General features: G+C 38.6%; 1 protein-coding gene across 2 annotated transcripts in view; it reads right to left on the bottom strand.

Annotated features, from left to right (window-relative positions):
- FAF2 (Fas associated factor family member 2) overlaps positions 1-25877 on the bottom strand; it is a 67641-nt gene extending 41764 nt beyond the window's left edge. Inside the window, exon 1 of one of the 2 annotated variants that reach the window (XM_017668563.3) lies at positions 25734-25877. In XM_017668563.3, coding sequence (XP_017524052.1) covers positions 25734-25796 — 63 coding nt within the window. In that variant the 5' untranslated portion in view covers positions 25797-25877. Of the gene's footprint in view, positions 1-25010; positions 25676-25733 lie in introns of those variants that run through there. The other variant, XM_073232531.1, reaches the window with a different exon arrangement.
- Positions 25878-27096: the final 1219 nt, after the last annotated feature.

Here is a 27096-nt window from a genome sequence, read left to right as displayed (position 1 = left end):
TTAGCCAGAGACGGGTAAGATTCCTCAAGGGAGGAACAACCTAAGACAGGCAGTCACAGGGGGGCCATCAGGTGAGGAATTGGGGATCAACAGAGGTGAGGCTTAGAACCTCCCCCCACCCCCTGTTCTGAGAGAAATCTGCTGCATCCGTGGATGTTTTATTGCCCTTGTCTAGCTTGGATTAACACATAGTCTACAGGCACACACCTGATCATCTACATTTGCTCTCTTACAACACTAAACTATGTTTTCTACCTTTATCTTGTATCTACCTACCACTTCAGCATTTTATTAAAAATAATAATAATAAAGAGAGAAATGTGGTATCCACATATAAATCAAGTATAAAAATCAAACGAATACTCATATTTGAACTGACTGTTTATAGTTCATAATGCATGATCAAAACTGAAAGTTTCTGTGATGACTGCCCTTGTACTATTCACCATGTAACTTATTCACTATGTAAGAATTTGTTCTCCATGTAAGAACTTGTTCGTTATGCTTCAGAAGAGTGGAGACTGATGAAAATTAGGCTTGGGGTGGATTAATGATTATACATTGAGCATTGAGTCCCCTATACAGAATTTTATTGTTGTTAACAACCATTTGATCAAAAAAAATAGGAGAGATGCCCTCACAAAAATAAAGAAATAAATGAATGAATGAATGAATAAACAAAGTACACACTTTCAATTGTAAAATAAGTAAGTAACTGGGATGTAATGTATAGCATAAGGAATATAGTCAAAATATTGTGACAGCTTGGTATGGTGATAGCTGGTACCTAGAATTATCATGTATATAAATGTTCAATCACTGTGTTGTACATCTGAAAGTAATGTAAAACTGTATGTCAACTACCCTTCAATAAAAAATAATTATCTAAGAAAAAAAAGAAAAAAATATATATATATGGTTCTGGGAGGAGATTTCCACTGCCCTACTCATGCCGCCATCTTGGCTCCTCCCCCAAAATACTTCGTTAAAAGGTACTGCCTTTAGTTAAAAAAATATTTTTTTTAACTTCACATAGGGGAAGGACTCATTTTAAAGATTATTAATATCCATTAAAGTTTTCCCTTAAAATTGGCTTCAGAACCACAGGTTTAGATCATCATGGATGTTAAACCAATTGGTCCACATGAATCAAGAGATAACCAGACCCACACAACAGACTCTTAAATATATGGTGATTGACTGGACATAAAGACAGCACACAAAATATTTTGTGTGCAAATATTTGAATCTGCATTAAAAATACCTGTGGTACTCGATGAACACTTCCAGAAAGAAATCCACAATATTCTTTATTCAAGCAACTAAGAGTAGATGGGATAAGGGGTTGAGCTCTGTTGAATACCAGAATCTTTAATAATCCTTCATTCTAACTTTTACCACTCACTAGCTTGGTAGCCTTAGGCATCTTTGAGTTTGTTTCTTTACTGGTAAAATGTAAATAAAAATAGTGATTAACCCACTGGGTTGTAAAGATTAAGTGTACAATGCCCAATTTAGCTGTTAAGACATATGAAGGTGACACTTAAAATGAGAAGGTTACTTAGAAATTTACTTGGTGGCATAATAACAAGAAAAAGACATTTGTACATCAATTGGGATGATCATACAGATCTTCATTCTGTTAACGCGATGTTTTATGCTAATAAATTTTCCTATGTTGAAATGAACATTCCTTGTATCCCAGGAATAAATCCCACTTGGTCATGGTTATAATACTTTTAATATGCTGCTGAATTCAGTTTGCTAGGATTTTGTTGAGGATATTTGCATCAATGCTTATGAGGGATTCTGGTGTGTAGTTTTCTTGTAGTATCTTTATCTGGCTTTGGCATCAGGATAAAGCTGGACTCACTAAATGAGTTAGGAAGTGTTTCTTCCTCTTCAACTTTTTGGAAAAGTTTGAAATTAGTTCTTGAAATGCTTGATAGAATTCACCAGTAAAGCCATCAGGTCCAAGGCTCTTCTTTGTCAGATTTTTGATTACAGAGTCAACCACCTTATACTAGTTACATAGTTATTATTTCTACTCTATTCTATAGTTCTAATAGATCTGTTCACATTTTCTATTTCTTCATGATCTAGGTTTGGTAGGCTTTGTGTTTCTGGGAATTTGTCCATCTCATCTAGGTTATCCAATATGTTAGTGTATAAACTGTTCATAGTACTCTGTCTTCTATTCACTTTTATTTCTGTAGAAATGGCAATGTCTCCATTCTCACTTCTGATTTTACCAATTCGAGTCTCCCCTAAAGTTTGTTAATTTTGTTGATCTTTTCAAAGTACCAACTTTTTGTTTCATTGTTTTTCTCTGTTGTTTTTCTAGTCTCTAGTTCATTTATCTAGGCTCTAATCTTTATTCCTTCCTTTTCCTAGCTCTGGTCATAGTTTGCTCTTTTTCTACTTCCTTAAGTTATAAAGTTAGGTTGATTTGTGATCTTTCTTGTTTTTTAAGGTAGGTATTTAAGAGCTATAAGTTCCCCCTCCTGCCCCCTCCATAGCACTTCTTGCTGTGTCCCTTTAAGTCTTGGCATGTGTTTTCATATTCATTTGTCTCTACCAATTTCCTAATTTCCCTTGTGACTACTTCTTTGATCCACTGGTTGTTTAAGAGTGTTGTGCTTAATATCTACACAAATTTGTGAATTTTCTGATTTTACTTGTTACTCATTTCTCACTTGATGTGGCTGGAGAAGACACTCTATATGATATCTATTTTTAAAATCGACTGAGACATAATTTCTTAAATGTAGAAAGCTCTAAAGATTCCACCAAAAAAATCCATTAGAAATAATAAATGAATTAAACAAAGTAGCAGGTTATCAAATCAACACACAAAGTTCAGCTCCATTTTCCTTACATCAGCAATGAATATTATAAAAAGGACATTAAGAAAACAATGCCACTTAGAATAATATCATAAAGAATAAAATACCCAGGAATTAACCAAGGAGGTATACAATGAAAATTATGAAACACTGCTGAAAGAAATTCTAAAAGACCTACATAAATGGAAAGACATTCAGTACATCCAGTGTTCATGGACTGGAAGACTTACTAGTGTTAAAATGTCACCACTACCCAAAGTGATCTACAGATTCAAAGGAATCCCTATCAAAATCCCCAGGATCTTTCTTTGGCAGAAATAGGAAAGCAAATCCTAAAATTCATATAGAATCTCAAATGATTATGAATAGCCAAAATTATATATATATATATATATATATATATGTATATATATATATATATATATATATATATATATATATAGAGAGAGAGAGAGAGAGAGAGAGAGAGAGAGAGAGAGAGAGAGAGAGAAACAACAAAGCTAGAGATCTGATACTTACTGGTTTCAAAAGTTACTATGAAACTACAGTAATCAAAACAGTGTGGTATTGGCACAAAAACAGACACATGGGCCAAGGAATAGAATAGAAAGCCCAGAAATAAACCCTTGCATATATGGTAAAATGACATTTGGCAAGGGTGCCAAGATGATTCAATGGGGAAAGAGCAGCCTTTTTTTCAACAAATGGTACTGAACAATTGGATCTCCTCCTGCAAAAAAAGGAAGTTGATCCCCTACTGTAAAATAAGAAATACATATATTGGTCTCTGTCCCCAGTTCCTAACAGATAGCTCCTAAAACCCTTGTAAATAGGGGTATTAGGAGAATCTTTTATTCTAACATTTAGTCTTTGACCCCAGTTCCTGACTCAGAGCTCCTAAATCCTTGTAATTTCCTAAGTGCACTAGCAGCATCTTTTGTTAAAATATTTGGTCTTTGACCCTGGTTCCTGACAGAGAGATCCTAAATCCCCTGGAATTTCCTAGATGACAGCAGTGACTTTTTTTCTAATAAGGTGACTCCTCCTGGGCTCATGGATAGGGGCTGGTCATAAAACAAACCAAGCCATGATTAGAAGCCTGAGATTTTCATCCCCAGCTCCCATTCTCCAGAGGGGGAAGATGGGCTGGAAATGGAGTAAATAATCAGTCATGCCTACATAATGGAGCCTCCATAAAAATGCCATTAGTATAAGGTTTAGAGCTTATGAACACATCTACATGCCTGGAGGGTGATATATTCCAACTCCATAGGAACAGAAGCTCCTGCACCTGGGACCCTTCCACACCTTGCCTATATATCTCTTCATCTGGCTGTTCTTCTGTATCCTTTATTATATCCTTGTGATAACCAGCAAATTAAAGTAAGTGTTTCCCTGAGTTCAGTACATCATTCTAACAAATTACTGAACCCAGGAGGGGTCATGGGAACCTCAACTTTTAGCCGGTAACTCAGAAGTAAAGGTGACAACCTGGGACTTGTGACTGACATCTAAGTGGGGTTGGGCTTGTGGGATCTGACACTAACCTCCACGGAGTATCAGAATTCAACTGAACTGAATGAATCTAGGAGAATTTCTTGATGTGTGGAGAACCCATATACGTGGTATCAGAAGTGTGGTGAGTATGGCAGGAGTGTAAGAGTAAAGGAGAAACACATGAAGAGTGTGTTTTTCCTACTCATTTACCTAACACCATGTACTAAAGTTAACTTGAAATGGATCCATGACCTACAAATAAGACCTAAAGTAGTAAAACTTTTAGAAGAAAACATATGACAAAAGCTTCCCAACCTTGGATTTAGCAATGATTTCTTGGATATGACACCAAAGGTACAGGCAACAAAAGAAAACAGACAAACTGGACTTCGTGAAAAAAATTTTAAATGTGCATCAAAAGATACTATCCATACAGTAAAACCATAGAGTAGAAAAGCAACCCACAGAGTAGGAGTAAATATTTGTAAACTTTATATCTGATAAGGAATTATTATTCCAATAATAGTCACAATATATAGAGAACTCCTAAAATTCTACAAAACAACCTGATTCAAAAATGGGCAAAAGACTTGAACAAACATTTCTCCAAAGAAGATACACAAATGTAGTTCATAATGCGTGATCAAAACCGAAAGTTTCTGTGATGAATGCCCTTGTACTGTTCACCATGTAAGAACTTATTCACTATGTAAGAATTTGTTCACCATCTAAGAACTTGTTTGTTATGCTTCAGAAGATTGGAGACTGACGAGAATTAGGCTTGGGGTAGATTAATGATTATGCATTGAGCACTGACTCCCCTATACAGAATTTTATTGCTGTTAACAACCATTTGATCAATAAATATGAGAGATGCCCTCTCAAAAAAAAAAAAGATATACAAATGACCAATAAATACATGAAAACATATTCAACATCACTAATTATTAGGAAAATGCAAATCAAAACTACAAGCTATCACTTTACTCCTGTCAGGATGGCTACTATTAAAAACCCAAAATATAATACATGATTGATTGGCTTAAAGATGGTGGTGTGAGAGGTGAAACAGAAATGTCCTCCCAAAACCACATATAATATGAAACTAGAGCAAATATAACTAATCCTGAAAGAGCAACAAGAAAGAAGGATACAACAGACTGCCTACATCTGGGGAAAAAAAGCAGACCTCATGGAAAAGGGTAATGTACCAAAGCCGTGATGCGGCAGGACCCAAGCCCTTTCCCAACTTCAGCTCACCGGAGGGAGGAAGAGAAATGGAGCAGGGAGTGGATATCTAGGACTGCTGAACTCTCACTCCTGGAGATCTGCTCTGGGAGCATGAACCTACATTACATGGTGCTTCAGAGATTAGTGGGGTTGGAAAGCTAGACAGGCAGAATACTGAGAGAGACTGAGATTTCAGCCACTTGTGGAGAACAGGTACCCCCAAACGGCCGCTCGACAAAAGGCAGGCAGGCACTCTGAGAGACTTCCCAACAGTGAGAGGACTGCTAAAGGGGCAAGGATTGCACAGAGCTTGCTGCTCAGGAGAAAGGACAGGTGAACAAAGTTGTCCCAACACACTCAGCCCAGCAGGGTGGGAACTTTCAGGAGCTTCAGGCACTCCATTCCCCTGGCTGGAAATGCAGCTCCGAGGCCCCCACCACAATACGCAGCCTGCCACTTCTCACTCCCAGCTGGCACTAGCTTGCAAAGCTCCTGCCCCCGCCATTGCGCCAGGCCAGCCAGAGGGCAGCCCCACCTATGGGAGCTACAAGGGAATAGCACAGAGGCTCCTCCATGCACACTTGGCTGGCTGGCCCTAGCAGTGGAGGCAGGCACTGCAGCCGGGAAGCAGGAAAGAGCTCTTTCCTCCTGGCTGGCACTGGCACAGCTCACCAGTGACCCTCACCATTGCTCCAGGAAAGCCAGAGGGAAGCCCCACCTATGGCAGCTACAGGGGAGTATCCAACAGGTTGCTCCTTGTGCATGTGGCTCACTGGCCCTGAGAGTGAAGGCAGGCATATGACTGGAAAGCAGGAAAGCTCTCTCCTCCTGAAAGGCACCAGAGCAGCTCCTCTGTGACTCCTGCCCCATTACTCCAGGGGCTGAGCAGCTTGAGAAAGTATAGCTTCTGGGCACTAGAGGGCGCCACCAAACCAAGTCATTACTACAAATATGAAACACCAAAAGAACCTGGTAAAAACCAAAACCCCACAAACACCAGAAAGAGGACCAAGTGCAACTGAACACACCACTCTTCTGAAAGATTTCAAAATAAGAATTATAAACATGCTCACTGAGCTACAGAAAAATACTCAAGACCTCAGGGAAGAATTCAAGAAAGAGACAGAAACTTTGAAAAATACAGTATCTGAAGTGAAACATACAATGGAGGGATTTAAAAGCAGATTAGATGGAGAGAGGAGACAGTAAATGAAATAGAAATTAGAGAACAGGAATCAAAAGAAGCTGAGGCACAGAGAGAAAAAAAGATCTTTAGGAATGAAAGAATATTAAGAGAATTGTATGACCAATCCAAATGAATAGTATTTGCATTACAGGGATACTAGAAGAAGAAGAAGAAGAGAGAATAAGGGATAGAAAGTGTCTTTGAGAAGGTAACTGCTGAAAAACTCCCCAACCTGGGGAAGCAGATAGTCTCTCAGGCCATTGAGATGCACAGATCTCCCAACACAAGAGAACTAAGGAAGACAACACCAAGACATAAAATAATAAAAATGGCAAGGAATAAGGATAAAGACAGAGTATTAAAAGCATCCAGAGAGAGAGAAAAAAATCACATACAAAGGAAAACCCACCAGGCTATCATCAGACTTCTCAATAGAAACCCTTATAGGCCAGAGGGAGTGGCATGATATATGTAATGCAATGAAACAGAAGGGCCTTGAACCAAGAATACTCTGCCCAGCAAGATTATCATTTAAATTTGAAGGAGGGATTAAACGATTTCCAGATAAGCAAAAGTTGAAAGAATTTATCTCCCACAAACTGTCTCTACAATGTATTTTGGAGGGACTGCTATAGATGGAAGTATTCCTAAGGCTAAATAACTGTCCCTAGAAAAACTGAAACCATAGTAAAGAAAGTAGATCAATTAATAACTAAGTAAATGCAAAACTAAATCAACTACCCTCAAAGTCAGTCAATGGATATACAAAGAGTACAAAATATGATACCTAATACAAAAAGAATGGAAGAGGAAGAAAAAGGAGGAAAAAAAGAACCTTGAGGTTGTGTTTGTCATAGCATACTAAGTGAATTAAGTTAGACTGTAGATAGTAAAGAAGTTATGCTTGAACCTTTGGTAACCACAATCTAAAGCCTGCAATGGCAATAAGTACATACCTATTTGTTAATCACCCTAAATACAAATGGTCTGAATGTACCAATCAAAAGGCATACAGTCACTGAATGGATAAAAAAACAAGACCCATCTGTATGCTGCCTACAAGAGACTCACTTAAACCCAAAGACATACACAGACTAAAAGTGAAGGGATGGAAAAAGATATTTTATGCAACTAATAGGGAGAACAAAGCAGGAGTTGCAGTACTTGGTTCAGATAAAATAGACTTCAAAGCAAAAAAAGTAGTAAGAGACAAAGAACATTACAAAATGATAAAGGGGTCAGTCCAACAAGAGGATATAACCATTACAAATATTTATGCACCCAACACAGAAGCACCTGCATATTGGAAACAAATACTAACAGAAATAAGGGAGGAAATAGAATGCAATGCATTCATTTTACGAGACTTCAACACACCACTAACTCTAAAGGACAGACCAACCAGACAGAAAATAAGTAAGGACACAGAGGCACTGAAGAACACACTAGAACAGATGGACCTAATAGACATCTACAGAACTCTACACCCAAAAGCAGCAGGACACACATTCTTCTCAAGTGCACATGGAACATTTTCTAATAGGCCACATACTAGGCCACAGAACCAACTTTTCAGATCACAAAGGTATAAAACTAGAAATAAATTGTACAAAGAAAACAAAAAGGCTCACAAACACATGGAGGCTTAACAACATGCTCCTAAATAATCAATGGATCAATGACCAAATTAAAATAGAGATCAAGCAATATATGGAGACAAACGACAACAACAGCACAAAGCCTCAACTTCTGTGGACCGCAGCGAAGGCAGTTCTAAGAGGAAAGTATATAGCAATCCAGGCCTATTTAAAGAAGGAAGAACAATCTCAAATGAATAGTTGAAAGTCACAATTATTGAAATCGGAAAAAGAACAAATGAAGCCCAAAGTTAGCAGAAGGAGGGACATAATAAAGATCAGAGAAGAAATAAATAAAATTGAGAAGAATAAAACAATAGAAAAAATCAATGAAACCAAGAGCTGGTTCTTTGAGAATATGAACAAGCCCCTAGCCAGACTTATTAAGAGAAAAAGAGAATCTACATGCATCAACAGAATGAGAAACTAGAAAGGAAAAATCATGACGGACCCCACAGAAATACAAAGAATCATTAGAGAATACTATGAAAACCTATATGCTAACAACTGGAAAACCTAGAAGAAATGGACAACTTCCTAGAAAAATACAGTCTTCCAAGACTGACCAAGGAAGAAACAAAAAATCTAAACAGACCAATTACCAACAACGAAATTGAAGCGGTAATCAAAAAACTACACAAGAGGAAAATCCCTGGGCCAAATGGATTTACAGCGGAGTTTTATCAGACATAGAGAGAAGACATAATACCCATTCTCCTTAAACTTTTCCAAAAAACAGAAGAGGAGAGAATACTTCCAAACTCATTCTATGAAGCTAGCATCATCCTAACACCAAAACCAGGCAAAGACCCCACCAAAAAAGAAAATTACAGACCATTATCCCTGATGAACATAGATGCAAAAATACTCAACAAAATATTAGCAAACCAAATTCAAAAAGACATCAAAAGAATCATACACCATGACCAAGTGGGTTTCATCTCAGGATGCAAGGATGGTACAACATTCAAAAATCCATCAACATCATCCACCACATAAACAAAAAGAAGGACAAAACCCACTTGATCATCTCCACAGATGAATGCTGAAAAAGCATTCAACAAAATACAACATCCATTCATGATAAAAACTCTTAAGAAAATGGGTATAGAGAGCAAGTACCTCAACATAATAAAGGCTATATATGACAAACCCACAGCCAACATCATACTTAACAGCGAGAAGCTGAAAGCTTTTCACCTAAGATTGGAACAAGACAGGGATGCCCACTCTCCCCACTGTTATTCAACATAGTACTGGAGGTCCTAGCGACAGCAATTAGACAAAACAAAGAAATACAAGGAATCCAGATTGGTAAAGAAGAAGTCAAACTGTCACTATTTGCAGATGACATGATATTGTACATAAAAAACCCTAAAGACTCCACTCCAAAACTACTAGAAGTAATATCTGAAATCAGCAAAGTTGCAGGATACAAAATTAATACACAGAAATCTGTTGCTTTCCTACACACTAACTATGAACGAGCAGAAAGAGAAATCAGGAAAACAATTCCATTCACAACTGCATCAAAAAGAATAAAATACCTAGGAATAAACCTAACCAAGGAAGTGAAAGACTTATACCCTGAAAACTACAAGGCACTCTTAAGAGAAATTAAAGAGGTCACTAACAAATGGAAACTCATCGCATGCTCCTGGCTAGGACAAATTAATATAGTCAAAATGGCCATCCTGCCCAAAGCAATATACAGCTTCGATGCAATCCCTATCAAATTACCAACAGCATTCTTCAATCAACTGGAACAAACAGTTCAAAAATTCATATGGAACCACCAAAGACCCCAAATAGCCAAAGCAATCCCAAGAAGGAAGAATAAGGTGGGGGGAATCTCGCTCCCCAACTTCAAGCTCTACTACAAAGGCACAGTAATCAAGACAACTTGGTACTGGCATAAGAACAGAGCCACATACCAGTGGAACAGAATATAGATTTCAGACATTATCCCAAACATAAAGGGCCAATTAATATACGATAAAGGAGCCATGGACATACAATGGGGAAATGACAGTCTCTTCAACAGATGGTGCTGGCAAAACTGGACAGCTACATGTAAGAGAATGAAACAGGATCATTGTCTAACCCCATACACAAAAGTAAATTCAAAATGGATCAAAGACTTGAACGTTAAGTCATGAAACCATAAAACTCTTAGAGAAAAACATAGGCAAAAATCTCTTAGACATAAACATGAATGACCTTTTCTTGAACATATTTCCCTGGGCAAGGGAAACAAAGGCAAAAATGAACAAGTGGGATATATCAAGCTGAAAAGCTTCTGTACAGCAAAGGACACCATGAATAGAACAAAAAGGTATCCTACAGTACGGGAGAATATATTCATTAATGACAGATCCGATAAAGGGTTGACATCCAAAATATATAAAGAGCTCACACACCTCAACAAACAAAAAGCAAAATAATCCAATTAAAAAATGGGCAGAGGAGCTGAACAGACAGTTCTCCAAAGGAGAAATTCAGATGGCCAACAGACACATGAAACGATGCTCCACATCACTAGTCATCAGAGAATTGCAAATTAAAACCACAATGAGATATCACCTCACACCAGTAAGGATCGCCACCATCCAAAAGACAAACAACAACAAGTGTTGGCAAGGTTGTGGAGAAAGGCGAACCCTCCTACACTGCTCGTGGGAATGTAAATTAGTTCAACCATCGTGGAAAGCAGTATGGAGGTTCCTCAGAATGCTCAAAATAGAAATACCATTTGACCCAGGAATTCCACTTCTGGGAATTTACCCTAAGAATGCAGCACTCCAGTTTTAAAAAGACAGATGCACCCCTATGTTTATCGCTGCACTATTTACAATAGCCAAGATATGGAAGCAACCTAAATGTCCATCAGTAGATGAATGGATAAAGATGTGGTACATATACACAATGGAATATTAATATTACTCAGCCATAAGAAAAAAACAGATCCTACCATTTGCAACAACATGGATGGAGCTAGAGGGTATTATGCTCAGTGAAATAAGCCAGGTGGAGAAAGACAAGTACCAAATGATTTCACTCATATGTGAAGTATAAGAACAAAGGAAAACTGAAGGAACAAAACAGCAGCAGAAACACAGAAACCCAAGAAGGGACTAGTGGTTACCAAAGGGGAGGGGTGGGGAGGGTTGGTGGGGAGTGAGGGAGAAGGGGATTGAAGAGCATTATGACTGGCATACATGGTGTGTAGGGGGTCCCGGGGAAGGCAGTACAGCACAGAGAAGACAAGTAGCGACTCTGTGGCATCTTACAATGCTGATGGACAGTGAGTGCAATGGGGCGTGGGGGGAACACGATAATATGGGTGACTGTAGTAACCACAATGTTTTTCATGTGAAACCTTTATAAGAGTGTATATCATTAATACCTTAATAAAAAAAGAATAATATAAATAAATAAATAAATTTAAGAATATTAAAAAAAAATTTTAAGAGATGCCCTCTAAAAAAAAAATTTTAAACCCCAAAATAAAAACGTGTTGGCCAGGATGTGGAGAAAATTGGAACACCTGTGTATTGCTGGTGGCAATTTAAAACAGTGAAACCACTGTAGAAAAGAGAATATGGCTCCTCAAAAAATTAAAAATAATAAAAACATATTATATAGCAATTCCACTTCTGTATATACCCAAAATAACTATAAGCAGAGTCTGAAAGAGATACTTGTGCACCCATGTTCATAGTATCATTGTTCACTGTAGGTAAACATGACAAGTCTAAGTGTCCTTGATAAATGAGCAAAACATGGTATATGCACACTATGTAATATTATTCAGCCTTCAAAAGGAAGGAAATTCTGCAATATGCTACAACATGCAAAAACTCTGAGGGCACTCTGCTAAGGGAAAAATGCCAGTCACAAAAAGATTAATACTGTATGAGTCCACTTACACAAAATATTTATAGTAGTAAAAAATCATAGAGACAGACAGTAGAATGATGGTTGCCATTGACTAAGAGAGAGGAAAATGGTTTACTGTTTAACAGGTAGTTCCTGCTTATCCACTGTTTCACTTTCTGCAGTTCTCAGTTACCCAGTCAACTGCAATCTGGAAGAAGATGACCCTCCTCTGAAGTATTGTCAGAAAGTCAAAAGTAGCCAAGTGCTACATTACAATGCTTACATTATTCACTTCAATTCATCATGTAGGCATTTTATCATCTCACATCATCACAAGAAGGGCCAATACAGTACAATATTTAGAAAGACCAAATTCACATAACTTTATTAGAGTACATTGCTACAACTATTATGTCGTTAATCTCTTACTGTGCTTATTTATAAATAAATCACAGCTATACATGTATAGAAAAACAACATACTGGGTGTATATATATAGTGTGTGTATATACACACACACACACACTATAAACACACACACACATACACATAGGGTTCAGTACTATCCATGGTTTCAGTCATCCACTGGGGGCCTTGGAATGCATTCCCCACAAGTAAGGGGGACTGATGTATAGTTTCAGTTTTACAAGAAGAGTTATGCAAATGGATGGTGGTAATGGCTGCACAATATTGTGAATGTATTTATTACCACTAAACTGTACTCTTAAAAATGGTTAAGATGCTAAGTTTTATGTGCATTTTGCCACATTTTAAAAATTAGGGACAAAAGACATCTATAAACTGTGAGATGAGCCTGAACTTTCCTAAAATGTTCTGAAGTATTACAATCAGATTACTTTATTTTCTGGGAATTAAATAAATTACCTTTCATTAAAATCTTATCCCAGTATCTATTCTATCATTTAACAAACTTAATTCCACTGAAAAACAAACAGAAACCACTTTGGCCTTATTTGATCTTTCCTAATGTGACTTCACCACTCAGAACCAAGCAGAAAATTTGCTTAGGGAGATACAAAGATATTACTGTTTTCTTCCTTATGAGAAACACCTTAACACACCAAACTTCACAAGTCTTCTAAAAGTCATCTGAGAATCTGGCCTTCTCTGTTCCCTCCCCACCCTCTGGGCCAACAAAATCTATCACTATTTCAAGATAACTTGAAAAACACATTTCCAAACCTTGACGTGCATAATGTGTGTGTGTACCTGGAAGCATAACCTAATGTCAAATCACAAAATGTTAATAATTTATCACAATTTCAATCTCAAAACGTGACATGCTTGAATGCTCTGGGATTTAGATTAAACTACTAAGCATCTACGAGCCAAACACTGTGTATGTGCTTTCTTATCATACAAAAGGAAAAGAATGATCTTTTCAACAAACAGTGCCAGGAAAACTCAGTATCTCCAAGCAAAAGAATCAAATCAGTCCCCTACCTCACATCCATTAACTAAACATGGATCAGACCTTGTAAGACTAAAACCACACAACTCCTAAAGGAAAACATGCATAAATCTTTCTAACCCTGGACTAAGCCTGGTTTCTTAGATTTGACACCAAAAGAGCAAGCAATATAAAGCAAATAAATTAGACTTCATCAAAATTTAAGAGTTCAAGACATCATTAAGAAAGTGAAAAGTCAACCCACAGTATGGGAAAACATTTTTGCACATAATGTATCTGATAAAGGACTTGTATCCAGAATACATAAAGAATTCTTAGGACTCAACAATAAAAAAAAATTCAATTTAAAAATGGGAAAGGTATTTGAATAGGCATTTCTCCAAAGATATACAAATGGCCAATAAGCATATGAAAAGGTGCTCAAAATCATTTCAATCATTAGGAAAATACAAATCAAAACGAGATTCCACTTCACACTTACCAGGATGGCTACAAGAATGGAGGATTAACAAATGTTGGTGAGGATGTGGAGAAATTGGAACCCTCACACCAGTGGTGGGGAAAATAATGTAACTGCTTTGAAAAAACAGTCTGGTGATTTCTCAAAAAGTTAAACAGAATTACCATGTAACCCAGCAATTCTACTCCTAGGAGAATGAAAACATGCCCACACAAAATTCATGGCAACATTAATCATAATAGCTGAAAAGTGCTAACAATCCAAATGGCCATCAACTGATGAATGGATAAACAATATGTGGCTTATCCATACAAGAGAATATTATTCAGCCATAAAAAAAGAATGAAGTCCTGATCTATGATATAAGTTACAGCACAGATGAACCTTGACAACATAATGCTAAGAGGAAGAAGCAAGATACAATAGGCTATTTACTGTATGATTCCATTTATACAAAATGCCCCAAATAGGCAAATCCATAGAAATAGAATACAGATTAGTGGTTGCCAGGGTTTAGAAAGAATAGAGTGTGGGAAGTAACTGCTAGTGGGCATGGATTTCTTTTTGGGGTGATAAAAATGTTCTAGAAGTAAAGAGTGGTAATGGCTGTACAACTCTGTAAGTATACTAAAAGCCACTGAATTGTATACTTTCAAAGAGTTAATTTATGCTATGTGAATTTTATCAATAAAATTACCCAAAAAAAAAGACCACAGGAGACTAAACCAGAAAACTATTAGTAATGAGCAGAAAATGTGTTAAGAAACTGGATAGGAGATAAATATACAAAAAAATCAAGGTAAATGTACAAAATTCAACATTATCTTTTAGTGATCACTTAGGAATAAAGAAATACTCCTTTCATAAGGGTGACCAAAAATACAAAATCCTAGGAATAAGCTTAATAAGGAATGCAAAAACTCTAAGAGGACAAAAGTCACAAAAAATATTTTAAAGGACATGTGACAACCGATTCAAGACATATGTATGTACCTGAATTCAATCAGTCCTAAATACATATATTTTATGCAATTCCAATTAATTCCACAACTGTGCAAATGATTTTTAAAGGTATATGAAGAACTTATGAGACTTATATTACCAATAATATTTTTAAAAAAGTAATAGATATTAAAACTTTATATAAAGCTATTGTTACTAGTTCAGTAATGGTACCAGCAGGCATATTAGTGAAATAGAACACAGTATGATGAAGAGGAATATTCAGATCAGTGGAGAAAGGGAAGGATTATTCAGCTAACCTATAGTCTCTACTGGAAAAAAGTAGTTAGGTTCCTACCTCATATATGCAAAAAGTAAGATTCTACAAGGGTTAAAGATCTGATTTTAAGAAGAAAACTATAAAATATTTCAAAGAAAACAAAGGAGAAGAACATTGTAGAACCTCATTAGGTGGAAGTCATTCTTAGACAAACAGAAAATCCAAAAGCCAGAAAGAAAAAAATGCCAATTTGGTAACAAGTTTAGACAAATGTAAATGAAAAGATAACAAGATCGAAGATAAATGATGTCATGAAAGAAAATGTTTGCTATACATGACCAATATCCCTTTTTATACAAAGAATTCCTGTAAAATGGTAAGAAAATATCAGATAATCTAACAAAATGGATAGACAGGCAATTTACACAGGGACCATGAATGGCCCAAAGCAATTCATCTGTAATCAGGGGGACAATGGTATTCAATCTTAAAATCAGCACTTTTATTCTGCAACCAAATTGGCTGGAAAGCAAACCTCATACACACACCAGGGGACATGTATGTTATATCTTAAAAAACAGAGGCTGATAAATCAATCCCTCTCTTAATGTCCCTATTCTTTCTTATTTGAAATAGCTTAAAGCAAGTGTTTGTTTTGGCCATTCACACTCAATTGGCTGCAAAACAAAACCAAAAACCACTACCATGAGAAATGCATATTAAAATGAGAACTTTTTAAATTAATCAAATCAACAAAAATCGAAAAAGATACCATCCAATCGTGGCAAGGATGTAGAGAAACAGGTCTTCTCACATCTTCTTGGTGGAAGTGTGAAGTGCCAAAACTCTTGGCAAAGTAGTCTAGCAGTAGCCATTAAAGTGCACGATGGTCCATTTATTTTGACCCAGCAACACATTTTTACGATGCTGTTCAACAGAAATAAAAGCCCTGCTATATATATGGGCAACATCCCTTTATATCCTAACTTCTCTGAGCATTTCCTTCACCCTCATGCTCTAACTGAAACTTGGCTTTTCCCAGAAGCTTTCTCTCACCCATTTTCTCTCATATCTGTGGGTATAGAAGTGAGAATTGTCATCCTTGTTCATCCCACTTGTAGGGATTCTTCTTCCTTTCTCCTTAAAAAGTCCACCTTCATGAACAAAACAGGAGCAGACTCACAGACTCCAGAAGGGACCAGTGATTACCAAAGGGAAAGGATTAGGGAGGGTGGGACAGAGGGAGGGAGAAAGGGAGAAGGAGATCAAGGGGCATTATTATTAGCACACATAATGTAGTGGGGCACGGGGAAGACAGTAGAGCACAGAAGACAAGTAGTGACTCTATAGCATCTTACTACGCTGAGGGACAGTGACTGCAATGGGGTTGGGGGGACTTGACAATATGGGTGAATGTAGCAACTACATGTGAAACCTTTATAAGATTGTATATTAATGATACCTTAAAAAAAGAGACAGGGACCGTGGGTATAGTCAGAGTAGGGTGAGGGCTTCCGGAAAAAGCAAGGCAGGATATTTAGTTAAAGCAATGTAACAATGTAAAGTCCCTATTGAAACTCTGTGTTCAGCATTGTGCAAAGTCAAGGTCACACTAATTCTCTAGGGTAAAGGTACCGGACTAAGAATATAGACATCTTCATTGAGATCAGTTAAAGGTCAAAGGCCAGGAGCAACTTGGCCTGGAATGTTTGAGAGTTCCGCAAGGGTATCTCAGCATAACCCATGACTTCGCTGTAAACAGCCCTAGCAAACAGACAACGACCCAGCCCATCCTGAGGGCAGGGCAGGTGGTACAAGTCCACACCCTAAGCCCTCAATTCCCAAAAATCCTCAACTGTCTATAAAATCCCTAGACAACATACCACCCTGGGCTCTCTTGTCCCCTCCTGGTGTGAGCCAGGAGCTCTGTCTGTCCTCTCACTGTATCTCTCAATAAAAGCCTCTGCCCTGGCTCTCCTACCTTGACTGCTTGCTAAATTCATTCTTTGACTCCACAAACAAGAACCCCGGCATCACACCTTCATGTAGAGGAAATTAAGACAATTGCCATGAGTGATGGTGTCCAGGATTAGAACCTCACTTTTGGATGCCCCTTGCTATGTTCTCTTTCTTAAAACTACCACATAGCTCTCACTGTTGGCCCTATTCATTTACTTGTAGTTGAAAACAAATCAACACTTAGGGCCAGAGAGGCAGTGCTAGGTAGCAGGAAAGAGAAAAAAATCCAGAAGTCTGTAATCCAGTCTAAGCTCATTACTACTGACCTTGGGTAAACTACCTAGTGACCCTACATATTACCAGTATCAGAAACCTACACCATTTGTTTACTGGGAGGAATTGATCTAATGGATCTAGAACACTTTGGACAAAGAAAATGCTCATTAAATGTTTAAATGATATCAAAATCAAAAATACCATAGTATCTCAAAACCTCATCAGTCTACACCATTCACCCTCCCTTCCTTGCTGTGGTCATTTGTTCACTTCAAACTACTGCCTTTCACTCTAAAAATTTAGTGCCTGGCTTCCTGTCATTTGCTCCAACTCTACTCATGTCCTAGAGATCTTATTATTTGCACAACTGTTCTAATATCTTGGTCTCACAATTCCTTATCTGTCATTCCCCAGAAGTGGTCAAAATCGAGACCTCACCATTATGACTGACCGCAAACCCCTCCACTTCCCACCATGTCTTTCTACCTTTTCAGCTTCCTCCTTCAAACGCTCTAAATTCTTCAAACCTGCCTGGACCTACAATTCACTGATCCTACTACATCTTCACTGTACCTCAGGACCTCTCATGTCGTCCTCATTTCCCATCTTACTCATTGTAAATTCTATAGTCAAACATTATGATCAGTCTCTTGCACACATCTTCAACTCCTTTGCCCTGCTATCCTATTCATATTCCCTTGGCTAAACCACAGTTTTTTTAAGACTCCAAATGTCTGCTTACTCTGCACTTGCATCATTACAGCTGAAGGAGGCTGACTGGTCTTACTTTAAATAAATTTATAATCATTAGCCTCACGTGGATCTGTAATATTGCCTGGCTTTCATACTAGTGACTCCATTCACTCCCATTCTCCTAGATGACCATACCTTCTCTCTCCTCAAACTTCCAACACCTTCTCCACCCTCATTCTTAGTTCATGATCTTGTTCCCTAATTCACAGAGAAAATAATCAGAAGCTCCACCCAATACATCAACCTACCTACCTGCACCTGTGCAACACACTTATCTTTTGTCCATAAATTTATACACAAATTTATCCATGCTCCTGGCAAAGGCCAATTTCTCTTCATCTTGTGTGGCCAATCCTACCCCCTTTCACTTACTCAAGGATATCTCAAAAGCAAGTCTCCTTTCTCTGCATCAAATTTTGTGTCTCTAATACATGCTCCTCATTTGCATACAAACATGCTGATACTTATTGCAAATTAAAAGAAAAAATAAATCCCTCTTTCCCACTATAGCTTCTGCTCAATCTCGTTCTCTTTAGAGCAAAACCTGCGGAAAAATCTCCAATTTCTCATGCCATTCTCTCTTGCATTCACACCAATCAAGCCTTCACCTACCCAAAGTTCCAACAAAACTTCTAGTCAGGATTACCAATGACCCACAAAATGTAAATATAAAGATCTGTCAAGTTACTTCCCTTGAATTCTATGACAATATACTGGTTTTCCTCCTATCTCACTTAACACTAGTCTCCTTTGCTAGACCCTCTGTACACCCTAAAAATGCTAAAGACTGAAGTGCCCCAGGGCTTAGCCCTCTGCCCTTTTATTTTGTATTGCTCTCTAGATCTTGAACAGTTTCGAGGCTTAAATATTATCAATATGCAGATGATTTCCAAATTTGTATTGCCAGCTCAAATCATTCAGTATATATCTAGATATCTTTACTTGGATGTCTAACAGAAACCTCAAATTTTATATGACCAAAACTGAGCTCCTGATCTCAACCCCACACCAAAATATGCTCTTCCCATTGCCTTATCTCACTTAATGATTCTTCCACCCTTCCAGTTACTTAGGTCAGAAATCTTGGAGACATCCTTAACTTCTCTCTTTTTCTCTCACTTTACATACAATCCCTTAGGAAATTCTCACTCACCACCTTCAAAACATCCACAATTCAACTCCTCCTCAAGAATACTTCCTCCTTCATCCCGGTCCCAGCAGTCCTAGATCCCACTGCAAACATCTCCTAATTGGTCTCCCTACTCCACCCTTATCTTCCTTCAGGCTATCCTCAAGAAAATAGCCTAAAAAATGGTAAATCCTGTCACTACTCAAAATCCTCCCATGCCTACCCACCTTACCTTAGAGTTAAAGCCAAAATTCCTAACCATAGCCGAAATGGCCTTCAAATAACTGGCCCTACCTTCAACTCTCACTGTATCTCCTACTTTCTTTCTCCCTCTTGCAGTTCTAGCCACACTGGCCTCCTCAGCATTCCTGGAAAAGGTCCCACAGCCCATGCCTTTGGGCTCTTGCATGGTTCATTCCCTCAATCCGGAATCCTCTTAGCTATCCACATGATTTGTTTCATACTTCCTTCAGGTTTTCACAAAAATGACACTTTTTTAGTGAGGCTGTTCCTTGATTATCTTATTTAAAATTAAACACCCTCTATTTATTTTTTAAATTTTCTACTTTTCTCCACAGCACTCATCACCATCTAAGACACTATATATTTCACTTTGACACTTCTCTGACTCCTGCTTGAATGAGAACTCCACAAGGGTAGGAATTTTATCTAATATACTGCTGTTTCCTGTGCCTAGATTATAACACACAGTCAATGCTGAATAAATAGGAGGTGACCGAGAATGGGATAAGTGTATATATATAAAAGGAGAGTCATTGCAGCAATTATTTGTATGAATCCGAAAAATGAAAACTTGATCATCTATCCATGTTTCAAAAACTACAAATATTATAATGTTTAGCATCTAAGCGCTTAATGATGCGCTTAATATTTGCCAGTGCTTTAGATATATTAACATTTAATTACTGAAACAACCCCACTAGGGAGATAGTATTATTACTGCACAGATGAAGAAACCAAGATTAAGTAATTTACCCAATGTCAGAAAGTAACTGGAGAAGCTAGGATTCAAATCTGTTTCACTCCGGAGACAGAGAAGAGAGCTGGTCTTAATGATCACTTACTGTGCTATGCTCACTTCCTAGTATATGATCCTATCTCTGTAAGACTGACAGTAGAAACTTTTTAATCAATGAGAATGGGATCCGTAACTCGTCAATTAATTTAAAAGGCCTCATAGTGAGGAATAAAAACATTTCACACATTACTTAAATATTTCATTTAAACATAAAGCACACACATCCATGCAGCAATCTTTTAATGAAAGTCTAACCTTTTCTTCAGGAAATGGGCCCACCGGACTTCTTTCTAGCATAAATCCTCTCTGTAAGACACTGATTGGGTTTCTGCAAGTCAAGTGCAACCTCCAACACTCACCAAGCAATAAGTGCACAATCCTGTATCTCAATGATTTTTTCCCAAGTTATCTTTACACCCATCTTGCCCACATAAAACTGATCAGCAATTTTTCAGCAACTTAACCCTACAAAGCCCTTCCAAAGCATTTAATTTAGTTTTCAGATAAGCAAAAACTTTTTACATTGCTATTTTATCAGATTATGTATATATATTTGTATGACAGATATAACCAGTACACATTGGTTTGGGAGCAAATACTGACTTGTCAAGAGTACAACTCAACTGGTGAGAGCAAAAGTACTTGGGCATATCAGAGCAGACCCTAGGAAATGGAGGGCCTCTGTCCTACCTAATCAGCTAAGTGAAGATTAGGTGAGAGAGCTTATGCATTTATGTATCTGAATATGCAGAAGAAAATGGTATACAAAGATACCTTTCAGGGGTTAAGAATTAGGAGAACAAGATGAGATTTAACTGCCTTTTCATACAATTTTATGTTACTGATGTGCAACAAGCATGCATTACTTGGTAGATTTTTTAAGTTTTTTTAAAATGCTATGAATTAGGTTACAGTTATTCCCCTTTTATAGATGAGTTAAGATTCAAAGTGAGAACTTGCCCAAGGTGACAAAACGCACCAGAAACAAAGCTGAAAAGCTAACTCAGATTTTGTCACGAGTTTTGTTTAATCCTTTTTAATTTTTTTATATAAGTATCATTGATATGCAATCTTATATTGCTTTTAAGTATACAACACAGTGGTTCAACAGTTACCCATATTATTAAATTCTTACCCACTAATGTAGTTACTGTCTGTCAACATAGGAAGACATTATAGAATTATTGGCTATATTCTCCATGTTGTACCTACCATCCCCATGACCAACTCATACTATGAGAATTTTTGTGCTCCTTTACCTGCTCCCCCTCCCCACCCACTGACCCCAACCCCTCCCCCTTGGTAGCCACCAGTTACTTTTCAGTGTCTGTCAGTCTACTGCTATTTGTTCATTGTTTCGTTTTGCTTTTAGATTCCACATATAAGTGAAATCATATGGTATTTGTCTACTCCACCTGTCTTATTTCACTGAGCATAATACCCTCTAGGTCCATCCATGTTGTCACAAATGGCAGGGTTTTTCTGTGGCTGAATAATATTCTATGGTGTGTATGTACCACATCTTTTTTATCCATTCATCTATTGATGGACACTTAGGTTGCTTCCATAACTTGATTTGCCTTGAGTTTTAAAGCTCATGTTTTCACTACAATAACAAATTCCCTGGCAAAAAAAATCCAGGGATTTTTTTAAATTCTTTTTTTAATGCATGAACAAAGAGCATCGTGTATTTTCTTCCCTTTAGGTAATGAAGAGTTGCATAAAGCCAAAAGGGGAGATTTTCAAAGTGAGTTGTAAGCTTGATTCTACAGCACAGAGTTCATGCTTAATTTCATATAATTTAAGAGAACAAGGGTCAGACAGACCCTAATATCCATTTAAAAGGAAAGAAATTTCTTACTCCTGTATGAGCAGACAAGGATCACTTCCTCCACAGGCTGTGCATAGCTCTTTTAGTTCCTTCTCTGTCCATGTCATTTTCTCCAGGTGTTCAAACAGAACCTAGAGGCAGTAAACCAAGGCACTAGAGTGTCCACTATATTTGGAAATTTTTAGGAAACTGGACTGTAATAAAAGTAGCCTCCCCTTTATTTGCATTAGCTGTTCTCAAAACCTATTATTTCCCATTTGAAACAACTGCATTAGTTATTTATACTCAAATGATTCCAAAATAAACAGGAGAAAAGGATAACTAGAAAAATATTTGAAGACAGATCAAAAAGGACTGAGAAGCCTGATAAATATACCCTAGGGAATTCCAATTAAATCACATCACCAAAAGAGTAAAACAGGGAAAAACCTAAGATTTCTGAAGTATTTTACTTTGCGAATTTCAATATATCAAATGAAGCCCCATATTGAGACCTACCTCCTAGCAGTGTCACCCTGTTCTGTTCTTACCCATGGAGATTCCAAGCACATGCTCCATATAGTGTTAGTGAAGTAAACCTGAAACTTAGTGTTATGTCACTCCCCAGTTGAAAAATCCTTTGATGGCTCTCCATCCCTACAGATTAAAACTTTAAACCACTGTTTATGCACAGCTCTGAAAGACCTCCAAAATCTGGCTCTAATTTCTTTCCAGTTTTATCTTTCACCATTAATTCTCTAAATCAATCACAACAAACACATTCTACACTATTCCATCTCCATACCTTGCTAGAGCTGTTTCATCAGCTTTGAACATTTTCCGGCCCACCACCTGTTGAGCTTCCATTTCTCCTTCAAAGTAGCAAAGTACAGTAGGAAGAGCCCAGCCCTTGAAATCCAGATTCAGACCCACTAGATTTTTAATTTGAATTCCATCTCTATTACTTAATAGCTTAATAAACTTGAGCAAATACTTAATGGATGTGTTTCATCACCTAGGATCAGGCATACCACCTATGGCACTTTACAAAGCTAATGTGAGGATTAAGCATGTTTATAATCTATCAAGCACCATGCCTAAGGCACAGTACTTAAATGGTAACTTCTAAGCAATCTTTTTCTCCCCCTCTCACCTCATCAATACTCCTGTCCTTCCTTAAATCTCCACAGCACTTTTCTTATACCACATTATACCAGAAACACTAATATACTGCAGGATACTCATTCATCAGGTATCTGGCTTCTCCAATAGGTTACAGACAAGACGGTTATGGGTATGGATTTCTATATCTTTGCCACTTACCACCTGAACAAGTTATTTGATCTCACAGAACCTTCATTAAATAATGAATGGGGTTTAACACCTTAACAGTGTTACTGAGTTTTAAAAGAATTAATGTACATCAAATACCTGGTAAAATGCTTGATACCTAGGAAGTTTCAGAGAATGTTAAATGGCAATCTGAATGATGAACCTGAACTAGCAAATGCTTAAAAACAACATAATGTAAAATGCATTTGCCTTATTAAATCCAATTTCCTGAAGCAGTCATAATACAATTTGTACCTGCTACTCACCTCTCTTACTGATACAGATGTTCAATTAAGGCAAAAACAGAGGTACCTATACACTTTACCTCAGAAATACTATGGTTATTTGTATTCTTCCAGTACCAGACTATGTACATCATGACTCACACATCACCTCATTACACTTAACATGGAGGCATACCCCTCAAGAGTTATAGGGGCAAAATGGCCTGCCAAAATAAACAAAGTTCTGAAATTAGTGGTCTACCAGGAAGGGGAAGCTGGTTGTCTGTTTATTAATTCTGATTCTAATCTGCTATGTCATCAATTTCTCTACTCAAACTCCAATCAAATGTCAACTGCTAATAAGATAGTTATTTTTCCATTTACATACTTCCAACTGACTGCTCAATTTAAGAGAAAAACCCACTTCAAAATTAATTAGTGAAATTTAACAAAGGAAATTACAGAAAAGTGAGAACTTGCTGGAAGAAAAGGCCTAATATCACAGCACTTGCATTCCATTCTCAACTGTATGCTGATACTTTCACAGATTGTGTATCACACAAATCAAGAGCTCAGGAAAAGTTTTGTAAAGATGGATCTGACTTTAAATCTGGTACTACTAATTACTGTGTGACCTAAGTATGGTACCTCTTAAGTGTCATATCCCTCACCTGTAAAATGTGGACTGTTAATAGTGTGAATTTCATAGGGTGGTTGTATTAAATACGGTAATGTATGCTAAGTGATTATTTAGCAAATATGTAGCTACAACATCACAAATACTCAATATATGGTACTCGACCTAGGAGTGCCTAAGTCAAGCACAAAACAAAGGTTTTTGGTAAATACTGCTTAAGTAATGAATATTTAGCACATTTTATATTTAGGAAATAAGTGTATTAACTTTAATCCTATCCTTAGTTAATGATTGATAGCAGCAATACTGTTTTGAAACGTTTTACAGTTTGCAAAGTCCTTCAGACATCTATAAATTCATTTGATCTCCCCAACACCCTTACAGGGTACATTTTAAAGATGTGTATTTCAGAACTAAGGAAACTGGTATCTACTAGGGTAACAAAGAGCCAAGGTTACCCACCCTAGCGGTCCCCTCCAACCAGATTCTCCAGCGCAGAGGTAATGCTTTAGTGCCGAAAGTTCCCACCAAAAAGAGGCAGATTCCTGCAAGTTACCACGCTCCTCAAGCATAGTCAAGCACATGTGTCTAGAAATAAGCCCAGGGTAAACCCCGTCAGAAGGCACTGATGACATTCGAAGTGTTGCACTGTTTCCTTACGTGGTGTCCTCCCACACCTTTAGGGCAGGAGAAGAGCCTGCACCCTCCCCCACCAGGGCGTCCAAGACGGGACCTGGCATCCAAGAAGCCATCAGTAAATGTTTATGGGAATAACATGGATGCTGGTAGGAGGTTTTCCGGAGGCCCGACAAGGCCAATTCAGCAATGGGAATTAGGCATCTCGGAAGATCCTGAGTCGTCAGGCAGAGAGGATCCAATGGGCAACAGGGTTGGAAAGGATGGTTGAGGACAGGAGCCACGAAGGAAAATCAGGAAGTTGACCCGCTGAGGGGAGAAGGGAAAGGGGGCAGAGGGAAGGTGGGTCTGGCCGCAGCTCTGGCTGGAAGGCCGGGGACCGACAGAGGCTCGGGGGCCGGGAGCAGCAGAGCAGTTAGCGTCTGCGGGGAGGGGGCCGCCGCTGGTCTGAGAAGACTCTCGGGCCCAATCTGAAGAGGGTTCTGGGGCCTCTAGGGGCCTGCTCCTCAGCCTGCAGCGGCATCTGCTGCACCGAGTACTCGCTGCTACCTGAAACTGCAGCAACTTCTCTGTCTGCTCCTGGGTTAGATCCCGCTCCTCTGGCGCCGCCATTTTGCCGCCGCCTCTACGCTTCTGACCCGTCCGCACCGTCACCCGCCGGAACTGATCTCAACAACAAACACGTCCGGTCCGAACGGCTGGCGGCGCGCTACTGCGTCTGCGCTTGCTTGCCCAGCCTGGGGCTTGCTGGTGTTGACAGTTACCGCCGCCAGAGGGCGGCACTCTATGGCCGAGTCCGAATATTTACGGAAATTGCCGAGAGCTGTCAGTCCCTTACGATTTAGGCTAGAAACCTGACTCCTGATAGATCGCGAAGAGCCGAAAGCCCCCCAGTGTGCCTTGAGAAAGCAGGAAATTACAGAATGCAATTCGGCAGATTTCGTCTGCTCTCTAACCATTTCCCTGTAATCTACAATTCTCCTGAATATTTCGTAGATTGTAGCTGTCCTAAAATATCGGCCGTTTGATATTTGAGTCCTGCCCTGACATTTCCAAAAGCTCTTGATCATCTCTCGGGAGGTCCCGAAAGTCCCTGAATACTGGTGGGACCTTTCCTATGCTGCCTTCTAGCCGCAAGCTGTGAAAGTCTTTAGGCCACATGAAATCACGGCTTCGAAGTCGCTTGTTCGGATTATTTGGACTCAACTACTTGGGTCTTGGACCATTAAGAGCACTACCAGCTTTCGGCAGAGCGTTCTGTCCACTCTGGTTGCTACTCGACTCCTGCCTGCCTCTGACCTTTTTGCGTCTCTCGACCCACTGACTTATCTTCCCTGTGACAAACAGAAGGAAGTTCCTGGACTGGGATCAGGGTACTGGGGTTCAGGTTCTAGTGCCCACCTGGCAAAGTGTTGGACATCCTTGGGCAAACCACCTCTCCTCTGGGCTCCATTTTGCCATTTGTGGGGTGAGGTTCCCCCAAAGCCCCTGATATACCACCTCAGCTCTTTCTCCTTGAAGACAGTCCCTCACCCTTTCCACTGCCCTATCCTTAACCCCTCAATGTCTGCCTTCATCTGCACTTTCTTAGCCCCTTCTAATCTGCCAGCTTTCTTTAGATCACCCTTCTCCAATTCCATTTATTTTCTCCTGCCATCTGCCTTCTCTGTCCACCCTCCAGAAGGCCTTGGGAAGGCAGAGCAGTCTGGGTCTGGTATGTGCTTTTCCTCAGACTCCCAAGACTAATGTGTTCCTATCAAGGCGCCCTGCTTCCCTGTCTGTGCAATTCCACTCCTACCCACTTCACAGGGTCGATCAGGTGAGACAGGACAGGAGGTGCTTTGAAAGCTGAAGTTCTGTGAGGAGTACAGCAAGGGATGCAAGGACTTAGTTTTGGCTACTTCTTCTTTCT

This window comes from Manis javanica, chromosome 1 (assembly GCF_040802235.1).
Source record: "Manis javanica isolate MJ-LG chromosome 1, MJ_LKY, whole genome shotgun sequence".
NCBI lineage: Eukaryota > Metazoa > Chordata > Mammalia > Pholidota > Manidae > Manis > Manis javanica.
Note: the sequence above shows the minus strand (reverse complement) of the source record. Positions and strands in the feature narration are given on the sequence as shown.